Source organism: Haliotis cracherodii, unplaced genomic scaffold, assembly GCF_022045235.1.
Source record: "Haliotis cracherodii isolate W230 unplaced genomic scaffold, xgHalCrac1.p SCAF_11, whole genome shotgun sequence".
Classification (NCBI taxonomy): domain Eukaryota; kingdom Metazoa; phylum Mollusca; class Gastropoda; order Lepetellida; family Haliotidae; genus Haliotis; species Haliotis cracherodii.
Window position 1 is genome coordinate 46,724,597 of NW_027266266.1, and position 13,066 is coordinate 46,737,662.

The 13,066-nt window shown below is 38.0% G+C and overlaps 1 protein-coding gene across 2 annotated transcripts in view; it reads right to left on the reverse strand.

Annotated features, from left to right (window-relative positions):
- LOC139456562 (microtubule-associated protein futsch-like) overlaps window positions 1–12,670 on the reverse strand; it is a 34,940-nt gene extending 22,270 nt beyond the window's left edge. Inside the window, exon 1 of one of the 2 annotated variants that reach the window (XM_071238345.1) lies at window positions 12,557–12,670. In XM_071238345.1, the coding sequence (XP_071094446.1) occupies window positions 12,557–12,568 (12 nt within the window). In that variant the 5' untranslated portion in view covers window positions 12,569–12,670. Of the gene's footprint in view, window positions 1–12,194; window positions 12,330–12,556 lie in introns of those variants that run through there. The other variant, XM_071238344.1, reaches the window with a different exon arrangement.
- Window positions 12,671–13,066: the final 396 nt, after the last annotated feature.

Below are 13,066 nucleotides of genomic sequence, written 5' to 3' on the forward strand. Positions count from 1 at the left end.
GAGGGTCATAAAATTAGGGTCCAAGGGTAATCACTGTGACCTACAGGCTGGAGAATTTTGATACTCTACACTTGACTTCCAAGAGTTATTTATGTACCACCACTATGCATGATCTGACACCTTTCCCTAAACAGGCGTCTTGGGTTGAAACAAAACTAAGTGACCGAGTGAAGAAACAGGAATGAACAGGCAATATATTTATGAATGGAGCTATCACGTTAATTTAATGTGCATGCTTACTGAACAAATATAAACATGCTTTTATTGCATAACACAGGATACACAGCAGTGACAGCACATATATGTCTATTCTCAATAAGTGTGCTGTCACTGCTGTATATCCTGTGTGATGCAATAAAAGCATGTTTATATGAATCATTACAATTTGTTCAGTAAGCATGCACATTAAATAAACGTGATATGTCTATTCTCAATAAGGCCCGTGAAGAGCCGGGGTAGAATAGGTCTTCAGCAACCCATGCTTGCCGTAAAAGGCGACTATGCTTGTCGTAAAAGGCGACTATGCTTGTCGTAAAAGGCGACTAACGGATTGGGTGGTCAGGCTCGCTGACTTGGTTGATGCAGGTCATCGATCCCAATTGCGTGGATCGATGCTCATGATGTCAATCACTGGATTGTCTGGTGCAGACTCGATTATTTACAGACCGCCGTCATATAGCTGGAATATTGCTGAGTGTGGCGTTAAACAACAAACCAACCAACCAACCATTCTCAATAAATCTAATTATAGGATGCGTTGTTAAGTGTCCAGTAAAACCCTTCAGAACCATTCCAACTAAATATATTGCAAATAAACAGATTTACAGAGTTTTTTTCAATTTTATTTATTGCTATTCAAATAAAGTATCTTCAGAAAGAATGATTTTATTGTAAGATTTTCTTCTTCCTATTGACATGATTCACAAGAGCTCATTGAAACCAATGATCAATCAAGAAATCCGCAGCAATCAGTGTCATGCTTCTCTGACAGACACGACTTAATTGATTTAAGAGATTGACGTTTCAGAAAATACTAATGGAAGAGTTTCTCATGAAATTTCAACAAATTTCTTAAATGGCTGAAGAGGATATAGCTGTTGCAGTCAAAACTTTAAAGCATCAACAATTCCACAAGAATGTAAAACAACTTACAGTATCAGCTCATAAGTTTCTAAAAAACTGCTTTACTGAAGTGAGTGAGTGAATGAGTATGGTTTTACGCTGCTTTTAGCAATATTCCAGCAATATCACGGCAGGGGACACCAGAAATGGGCTTCACACATTGTACCCATGTCGGGAATCGAACCCGGGTCTTCGGCGTGACGAGCGAACGATTTAACCACTAGGCTACCCGACCGCCCCCTGCTTTACTGAAAGCATATGATGATCAGACTGCATATATTTCTTATTGTCAGTGTTCATTTCAAGTAGTGAGTCATAAAGTAGGTTGGTTCAAGGATTTCAATGCAATAGTAAGCATGTTTGATACCACTGATACAGGGCTCCATATAATTCTTTTAGAAATTGAGTAGTTACAATGATTTCATTAACTTTGGGTATTTTGAAAGTTTACTTTGGGTATCTAATTCATTTTTACTCCCTTAGATCCAGCCTAATATCACCTTAAAAACACAGAATGAACATCAGTTTAAACAATTCTGTTTAAAATGCTATTTCAGATAATGTTTAATTTCAAAAGTTAAGAACATTGACTTTGCTCACATGGGCCACGTTACTTTTCAGCATGAACATGAAGTACACATACAAATGTCATATCGACAGTTCTCAAAAAGCATGAAAACAACATTTTTAAAATAAGTGAGATGGTTGTGAGTTTCAGTATGGTTTACGTCGCTTTTAGCAACATTCCAGCACTATCACAGTAGGGGGTACACCAGAAATGGGCTTCACACATTGTACCAATGTGGGGAATCGAAACATTTTTAAAGACTTGAGGAGTTATATCTTTAAACCATATCACAGCATCCTGTAAATAATTGAGTCTAGGCCAGGTAAATGAATGGTTGATATCATGAACAACAACCCACACTGTCGGGGTATATGACATGCACTTAACCAAGTCATCAAGCCTGACAACCCAACCCCCATTCAAATGGAAGAAGGTGAAATCTGAAAAAGAAGTAAACGTCCAAACTTGCTGAACTGTCCTCACAAGTGAATGGTGCCAGAAGAATTCAGTCTGAGAAGTGTTGGAACAGTGGCAAAGGACGGGGCGGCCTAGCATAAGGAACTAGCATGACATGTTACCCGGTACTCTGAGATTTCTTTTAATATTGCGGATATTTGATTTGAGTGACCATACATTTTGCTTCTTCTAGAGTGTGGCAACAAGGCATTGCCACATCTATTTCCATTATGATGCAAGAAATAGCACATATGTTCGGGAATAAGGCAAATCTCATATCGCCAGCATCACATGCATGTTGGCCATAAATATTTATCAACATAATACACTAAAAGCTATATTTACATCAGAAGTGAGAAGTGTGCATATGAAATGTTATGAAACAAGCTCCATCAGTGAGTGAGTGAGTGAGTGAGTATGGTTTTATGCCGCTTTTAGCAATATTCCAGCAATATGAAGGCGGGGGGACATCAGAAATGAGCTTCACACAATGTACCTATGTCGGGAATCAAACCCGGGTCTTCAGCGTGATGAGCGAACGCTTTAACTACTAGGCTACCCAACCGCCCCACAAGCTCTATCACAGTGACCCATTCATTAACCTCCTAATGAGAGTGCAGGGAAATAGATATTGCTGTGGGGTGCTTAGAAGATGTGCCGATTGCAGTACTTCACGGAACAGTCCATTTGATTGGCTCTTATCAAATATGACGTTGCAATGATTGGCCTACACACCAGTATACAAAATTTCCCAAAATTTCAGTAAGACAACCGGACAGGGCAACATTGCAAAGTTACCAGACCAGATAAAATGTTGCCAGTCCACAATTTTCAAGGCTAACGAACAAAAGGGTAAACATAAGAATAGTACTGTTTAATGTTAGTTCTCAGAAAATAACAATAAACTGGTAGCTTGTCAACTTAGTAACTTTAACCCCCGACCATCACGCGTGCAACTTTTCAAAACTGACCAACCGTCAGCAAAATAGACAAACTCTGACTGTCGAGCAGGCGCGAATTCTAAACACTGCACCCACATATGTAAGGCCCTTCCAACTAACAAGGATGGAAAGGGGTTTTAGACACTTTTTATTTTTATCCCAGATCAAACTTCAGGATAGTGCAATTCAAGCACAATTTGTTGAGGGTCATTAATGCTTCTAAATGTCAGTAAGCCAAACAGCAAGTCAAAAGTTCATGATGTTCATTACTTACATACAACTATTTAGCATTTTATGAACTTAAGATGCTGGCACAATCATAGCCTCTGTTCTACGAATCTTTCAGCACAAAAAAGACCAAGTCTATATGGTTCAGAAACATTGTTTTTTGGTCTCAAAACATGTCTCAAGGTCAAGTAATCTGATAGTACATATATTAACTTGAAAAACTACTGAAAATTACACCAACAGAAAGGCATGGAACTTTGGATGTAGACTCAAATGATTTGGGCACAGAATGCTGCTATTAATTATTCCTGAACTGAAAAAAAAACTAGGATGCATCAAATGATGGAATGACTTTAAATAATATTTGGATAGTAGATATTTGTTAGGACTGCACGCTCTAACAGATAATTTTTTAAACTAACCATCCAACAATTACCCTTCTTTATGAGGAAAACAGCAGGTGTTTTCAATTTGTATGGGCCGCCTCGTGGTCTAGTGGTAGAGCGTCAGCCCGGAGTGTGGAAGGTTTGGGGTTTGATTCCAGGCCGCGTCATACCAAAAGACGTCAAAAGATGGTACTTGTTGTTACCCTCTCTGGTGCTAGGCATTAAGGGGTTAAAACAATGAACTTTGAAACCTAGAAAATGCATGTGTTTGTCAACTGCAGATGAAGTACCTGACAAGTCATTTTTCTATTCTGCACATCTCCCATTAGCTGTTGCTTCAGTTAATGAAGCATTGTCATAAAAAAATAAAGTTTCCTTCTTTTCTCTGATTTAGCAGGGTAAGTTGAAAATCAGGCTGGGGGGCCTAGCAGAATTTTTAAGTTTACTCGCCCTTGGACAAGTAGGAAATCTAGGTATTTGAATACCCCTGAAAAATAGTGACAAATGAAATACACCTTACTCGTACAATTTTTTTGCCAAGACACTTAAATTCTCAAGAACACTTATTTCAGAAGCTGAGCCCTGTATGAATTCCGAGTTAGAATAGGTCCCCAGCAACCAATGTTGGTGGTGAAAATATGGTTTGGGTGGTCTTGGCTTGGGTAACCTGTGATTAATGTCACAAGTTTATGTTCTGATTCCTGATCCAGTATTTCAAACCAGTATACAATCTTTAAACTTAAAAAAACATTATTTACAAGAATACCCTGCTAGTCTAGACACCTTGCTCTCTGGATGATGTTGGGAACAACACTACATGTAGCGTACAGTCTACTTATTCACGACAAGCAAGTATTGGTGTGTGCTGTAGTGTCCCAGGGTGTTCTAAACCATTTTCAACCAACTTTGACCATGTTCGAATCCTCAAATGGTTTGCTTGTACCAATACCACAGCATTTTTTATGTCAGAAAAATTTCCTGTTAATTTTCAGCAGATATTGTCACATGTTTGGGGCTTTTATACCCATCAACCAATTGCCAAAATGACTGATTAATCTAGTCATATATGATTATATATTAATTTGTCCAGACAGTCTCAGTTGGTGCCCAAAATCTTTGGAGCCTGCATATCCAAACACATCATTATTAGAAGGTTTTACTTAAACGCTATTTTACTATATCAAGGACTGCCTTACATATCATCACTAAAAGTGAATTTTGTCATCTAACAAACATGTAATACATTTTCTGAGCTCAAGTTGTCAACATAACAATCACTCACTTCACTTCATTCCAGTTGTAAATCTTAACAGAATACATATACCATGCTTACATGTCATAACGTCACTGACTGGATGGACCAATTAAATGAGCTATATCTGGAGCCAGCGTGCCAGTTCATTTTGAAAGGTTTCCTCTGTATTCAGTAGTCAAAATATCGTCACTCATGATGTAATTGTGGTGAAAATGGCAAAACAAATATTTTTTCGTAAAGAAGATCATATCTATATTGGGCCATATTGGTTTATAAGTTAATGTAACACAATATTTTTTCTGTTTCTTGACAAAATGAATCCTAACATATCTTTCAGTGGCATATGACTTGCTTGATAAAGACACAAGCTTCAGTACAGAATCAAGAAAGAAAAATTGAAATCCACAAGTCTACTAGGTCCTCACATCAGAATTACTGTATTTTCTAGAGTATAGTGCACACTTATTTTTAAAAAAACCCAGAGCTGTGTAGAAGGGAGTGCGCATGAAACAGGCCATAATGAGTTTTAATGTTTTTTCCCCCAACCGTGAGCACGAAACACTGAAAATCCGTACTGGTGTACACAATGTAATCTTGTAATTACACTGTCTTGTTATAAAAAGTGTTCATTGTACATCTGGACTAATGTTTGTAACGTATTTCATTCATTCAAAATTCCTTTTAATTATTGTTTTAATTAATTTCAGAAAAATTGTGTGTAAAGCGATCGGAAGATCGCACATCTCACCATTATTAACAGCAACCACGCTCAGATTACTGCTATTGACACCTTGAAATGAACTTTAGTTGAAAAAAATGGATACCGGTACATATATCATAAATGCGATACTTTGACTCGTTAAAAAGTCATATTTGTTGTAGTTTGACAATTCTATGTCAACATGTAGTTCTCACGTGCGCTGGAGCTTCAATGGTGACTGGTCAAATTGTTCCATGTGAAAAAGAATAATCGGCAATAGCGATCAGCTGCACCAAAGCGCTACATTTAGGGTCATTATTATTTTAAATTTACTTAGCAAAAGCTGCAATAAACATAATATGATATTGGAAGATATTATTCCTGATAAATATATAGTTTCAGATACAATTTTTCCCGATCCTTGCATCAAAATCTTTTCAAGCTTTATCATTGGGTAAGTTTTAACCGAATCACCGGTAGATTCCAAGAAAACGTGTGTACAGCTGATTGCTGTTTCTGACTTAGTTTACGACAGTGAGTGAGTGAGTTGTGCTTAACGCCGCTATTAACAGTATTCCAGTCATATCACTGCGTGTCAGCTTAATGTGGGAGGAAAGCCCAAGTGATGCAGGTCTTAGACATTTACCGCTTCGGTGAAACCCACAAGCACAGGTATGGTGCTGACAAACCTAGAAACATAATCGGGGCGACCCAGGATTCGAACCCACAATCATCAAGTTTCTGGCAGGCCAAAGGGATGCAACTCTGCACCATCCAGGCCACCCGTCCCCCCTTTAGTTTACGAGAAAATACATAAGGTAATCTTTATCCGAGCATGTAAAACAGCATGTAAAACAGCATGTAAACAATGCCTAACCAAAAAAATACAATTTAAACAGTAAATCAACATGTCTGGTGATTTCAAATTTTTACTGACCAAGTTGCTTATCACCTGAAGGGGTATTGTGTAATTTTTTTCTGCGAATGATATTAAAAAAGAATTTTCCAAAATAATGAATTCGCTAGAGGGGGGTGCGCATTATACTTGGGTGCGCACTATTCTCAAGAAAATATGGTATATGGTGTTAAGTGTTACAATGCACTTAGATCTGTGAACATCCAGGTAGGGAATAAGTTTCCAGCAATTCATGCTTCCTGTAAGAGGTGACTATATATATATATGTGTCTATCTGCTTTTTTGTGAGAGATGACTAATGGGGTCGGATGGTCAGGTTTGCTTGGTTGATGCATGTTGTCGTATTCCATGTGCCTGACCACCCGATCCCATTAGTAGCCTCTTACGACAAGCATAGTTGTCATTTACGTCAAGCATGGGTTGCTGAAGACCTATTCTACCCTGGATCTTCACGGCTTGTGTTACTCTGCAGATTAAAAATATTAATAATAATAAAAACCGCTACTGCCGGTTAACTTTTTACCTACAGAACAATGTAACCAGTCACACTCCAGGCTCCCACACTCACAAAAACTTTACGTTGACACATGATAGTCAAACTACAACAAATATTACCTTGAAGAGTCAATGTATCATATTTATGATATATGTAACTATTCTCTGTCAACTATAGTGTGTTTCAAATTGTCTATAGCGGTAATCTGACAGTGGTTTCTGAAAATAACAGTGACTTTTGCGATCTACCAATCACTTCCAACACAATTTTGCCAAAATGTAAATAATATTGAGTGATATTTGAATGAAATTAATAAAATAAGTTACAACGCAAGTTCAGATATACAATGAACACTTGTTATAACCAGTACAGTGTAATTATATGATTAATTTGTGTACTTCAGGACAGATTTCTTGACATGGTATTTCCTTGTTATGCACTTACGGTATGCACTTGTGCACTCCCCTCGACACAGCTGTAGTTATTTTAAAAGGTGTGCACTATACTAACGAAAAAATGGTTGTGTTTTAGCCACTGAGTATTGACTTACAAGTGTCACATGTTATTCACGCTGGGTATTGATTTCTTTAGGTTTTCAGTACTATTCAACATATGTTTACTTCGTTGGGTCTAGCGTATTGAACATTTTTAAAACAATGAGTGAGTAAGTGAGTGAGTATGGTTTTACGCCGCTTTTAGCAATATTCCAGCAATATCACGGCTGGGTAAACCAGAAATGGTGTACAATAGATAAACATGATAGACCTTTTAAAAAAATAATTCTGCTTAAAACATGTAAAATGATGTGTCAGGTGACTTCTGATTTACTTTTAGTCATGTGTGTCACATGTCACAAAAGCTTACAATAGCGATACATGTAAAAATTTGTTTCAGTTTCAATTAGAGAGACATAGCACATAGCAAGTGAATTATTAAGAAAACCTGTTGGTTGCTCCACTGAGTAGTGTGACCAGTTGGTGCCCAGGACCACAATTGAGATTGTAAATGTTGAACTGAACATTTGGACCAATTTGGCAGATTTTTTATCAAGCATATTCTAACAATGTTTTGAAATCATTCTTTCCATTTTAAAAATATCATTCAAAAAGAAATGTTCCACTCATCATGCTCATACCTAAATATCTTAAAACCTTTGCAGTATTTCGGCTAATGTGTGTTGGTATCTAAATGAAGAAACCACACCCTCTTCATTTTTTTTCAAATCAGTCAATATTTATTTTGTAAATTTGGAGACAAGGAGACAATCATTATTTCATTTGTCAATTGGATGATAAATCATGGGGGATTAGTCGTTATTGATATATACAGGAAATTGCTAATACATAATTACTATGATTAATCCAGTTTCCTTCCAAATACATCCGAGTCTAATTATCACAAACTGATAGACATAACAATGTCAGGAAGGTCTGTCTGTTGTCTGTTGTTTAGCGCCGCACTAAGCAATATTTCAGATATATGATGGCGGTCTGTAAATAGTCAAGTCTGGACCAGACAATTCAGTGATTGACATCATGAGCATCAATCCAAGCGATTGGGATACGATAACCTGCATCAACCAAGTCAGCGAGCCTAACCACCTGATCCCGTTAGTCGCCTTTTACGGCAAGCATGGGTTACATGTTTAATTATCTACAAAACAAATTGTGTATCTTATGCCACAGCGATCAATATTCCAGATATATCCTAGGAATGTAAACATAATCAAGTATGGCCAGACAATCCAACATGATTCAAGGGAACACTGCAAAACCACTGAGACAGATGACTTAAAAATTGGACAATATTTATATTATTAGCAACAGCCTGTTCCAAAGACCTTTGAGTATACTAGCCCGAACTTGGTTCTTTGCTTATTGGTTGATGTTACTAGACGGAACAGAATTTTACTACTCAGGTTTAGGGCTAATGGCCATGGCGGCTGAAGTAAGTCACAGACTGTTGCAATATCTTATTTTCAGTAAGTCTCTGTCAAAAAGGCATTTGTATTTGATGCAAAAACAAACGATACCCCTTCATTTCCCTTCAATTCTAATACTCAACCATATCACCGACATTTGACATTTCATTCCTCATGCCAAACTTCCTCTATGTATCGAGTCGCCCTCACTTCTCAATACTTCTTGAATTATTTACATTCATATGTGAATAGCAGTGATGCACTGACAGTAACTTTGACATTTGAATCAAGTGAAAGATGTAACAAAAGAGGATGACAGAAGAGAATGCTTGTACATCCCCTCAACATTGAACAATGTCAGGGCAGCATTAAAATAATACAGGCCAGAGGTTGACAACATGAATTACATTGACACACAATCTTCATTTTAGCTAGTTCAATTGAGAGAATTAGCAGTCATAACACCACTAATCGAGAAGACAATAGATACTTACAGCATGTGCAAACAAACTTTCAGGTCCAAGGGCTAGAAGAAGAATAATTTATTAGCCCTGAGTAATTTCTACTAGCCTCAGGTCTACAGGCAAGCATTAATTTCCATCCCGGGATCATTCAAATTGTGCACCAAGCCTCAAGTTGTATTTTGACATATTTTCACAAGACCTTTCCAATGGTTTATACAGACAGTGATTTAGCTAGAAACAAATGGCGTTCGACAATTTTTCATGATTCTGTCAACTTTTGTCGTTGGGAAGGACATTCTTCTACATAATTTGATAAAAATGCATGACAATCAGTCCAGGTTTTGAGATCGGTTCATTTTCTGGAACATGTTGGGATTGATGAGACATCTGTAGACAAGCAGGAGGGCAGAAAAAGTTTTCATGTGTGGGAACACATAAACACAAAAATTTGAATAAAATTTGGCCTTTATACGTCAACATCTGTTCAAAATTTCATGATTTGTCAATAAAACAGATCCATTGTAGGCACAGCACCGTCACATGGCAAGTGTCGTTTTCAGACTGGGGCTGTGGGTTCACCTTGTTAAAGCATTCGCACGTCACACAGAAGGCCTAGGTTCAATTCCTGACATGGGTACAATGTGTAAAGCCCATTTATGGTGTCCCCATGCCAAGGTATAGCAGTAATATTGCTAAAGCCCCAACTCACTTTTTCAGACCAGTGAGTGAGTTACTGTGGACACAAAATATGGGCCAGGCAGCCATTTGCCGACTGCATATATAACCATCAATCAAAACTGCATGGTCATGATGACACACATTCAGTCTGATTAAACAGAAAAAAACACTAGAACCTAATTTACAGTTAAGACAAGTACCATGAGATGATGTTTGTCATTGTATCCCAATTGTGTAGATCGATGCTCATGATATTGAATTGTCTGGTCCAGGCTGATTATTTACAGACCACCGTCACACAGCTTGAATATTGCTGAGTGCAGCGCAAAACAACAAACAAACCAAGAGTATATCCCCAACCCAACCAACCAAGACTTGGAACCCCCTAGGTCACTGGATTGTCTGGTCAAGACTCAATGGTTTACTGACCACCGTCATTTTGCTGGAATATTTCTGAGTGCGGCTTTAAACAAGAAACGAACAAACAAACCAAGAGTACTTGGGCACTGTAACATATTCAGACCTTGAATCCGCATAGGCTCACTCAAACTCACTGTTCCAACTCTGGCAGTAGGACTTAAAACCTAAAATTCATAAAAATCTTGACTGAATTATGCAAGTCGCTGAGTGAGTGAGTGGGTTTGACCCCACTCTTAGCCTGATCAAAGCAACAAATCTCATCAGGGCATACCAGAAATGGGCTTTACACATTGCAACCATGTGGGGAATCAAACCCAGGCCTTCTGTGTAGATATGTCACTATACAGGTGTCACTCGACATGAAACATATCCCGACACAGACGCCACGATACGGTAAGTATCTCAATACTGCCTACAACATTTTGAATGGAAAACCCATCCATTAGACTGAGAAAAGAGTCCATAGACTCGCTCATACAGGAGAGAAGGACAACTGACTAATATCCATCAACATGTCACTGAGTCTACTCAACTTTTCTCTATGAGAAAAGAATAAGAAACAAAGTTTACATACTGTATTATGACAACAGGCAGCAAGGAAAATGTGAATCGATGCCAAATTAAGTGTATCAAGTGCCTGAAATAAGTCCATTTAGTCGCCTCTTACAACAAGCATAGTCGCCTCTTACAACAAGCCCTATTCTAACCCAGATCTTCATGGGTACCTACATTAAAACACCAATGAAGATCCGGGTTAGAATAGGTCTTCAGCAACTCATGCTTGCCATAAAAGGTGACTAACAGGATCTGGTTGTCAGGCTCACTGACTTGGCTGATTCATATCATCGTATCCCAATTGCATGGATCGATGCTCATGATGTCAATCACTGGATTGTCCGGACAAGACTCCATTATTTACAGACCAATCGTCATATAGCTGGAAAATTGCTGTGTGCGGAGTTAAACAACAAAGAAATCTACATTAAAATGCAGGCACCATGCAAAAGCATTTTCTGATTAATTTCTTAAATTCTTCATCTTATTCATAACAAAAAATAACCAATTCCCTTAACATTTTGAAACACTTGTTAGCATATACCCAAATTAAAACGATTAACTTTTATAAATTACTTGACAAAAACATCACATATTAAATCAATGCATCTCATGTCAACATTGCAAATACTCAGATATCAACAATATGGGCACTGTCACACAATATCAATATTCCCACAATACTATGCACAAATACATAATGAGCCGACAAGTCAACGAATTTCAGAAAAATAACTTTTCACATTTTAAAAAACAACCTTCTCATTTGAGCCTTTTTTAATCAAAACAAATAACTTATTAATAGCTAATATCATGATATTTGTAACATAATTATGCAAGACAATTGTTTTTGTGAGCCTCCATCAAAATAATAAAAAAGTTGGAAAAATACATTCATCCAGTTTGTGAAAAAATAATTTTAGTTGGAATTAATGTGACTTAAATACAGAATACTCAATAATTCATTACACAGGTAATATACAGGAAGTAGGTTAATTACCTGGATAGACAAAGTCAATCAACAATAACATCGTGATAACTTACACTGAATCACATAAATAGATGTGGTGAATAAGCGGTTTTATTACCTCTGAGAACGAGTACCGATCCACGTGACCGAGCGATGATACACAACCCTTCACATACGCTTTGTGAACCACAAACATGCAAATAGCATTCATATACAGAGAACACACAGCGGAGGCAGCCTCGAAAACCGGGCGCCCCTTATCCCACGACAGATTACAACAGCTCGCCAAACCCCAAGTAGTTTCAATAGAATCGTACACCGGTCGTCAAGCGTTGAAACAAGTCTGCCGCAAAACGACCGCCCCGAGTATACATTCAGTGGGACTCGGTCCGAGCATTGTTTCGCGATAGCCAGTGATCGCAGCTAACTGGCTCGCTAAAGTCTCGAAATACATTCATGGAGTCACACAAATGAACTTACCGATCCCCTCATTATGTAGCTTTATCAGTTTACTTCGTCCATCAATACAAAAGTGCATGAAAATATGTCAAAGTTCTCGTCTGCTTCGACTCCGCTCACTGCCATGGCGGTAATATTGACAGTTCCGCTGTAGGAAGTGACGTCACATATCGAAGAAAAGATACGTTCTGGCACCCGCACATCTGTGGGCGTGGCCTAAATTGCAAATTACATGTCAATATTATATCTTATCTACTTGCTTTTTGTGTTACCCCAAGTGACTGAAGAAAGCGTTGTGACCTCGCTGTAACAACGCACCTTTCACCGACTGTTTGCTAAATCGATGAATTGGGTTTAGGCTAGTGGAATATTTATTTTTAGCAGGGGTACGTGCGGCCACTCAGCTAATGACAAGGGGATGGCGGTGCTTTAAGGGAAAAAGCCCGGATGTAGGTCAGATCTTCTTACTAGCGTGTTGTGAAAGGTTACTTCCATACGGCTGTGAACATTTGAATGTTCTCAATGTGTATA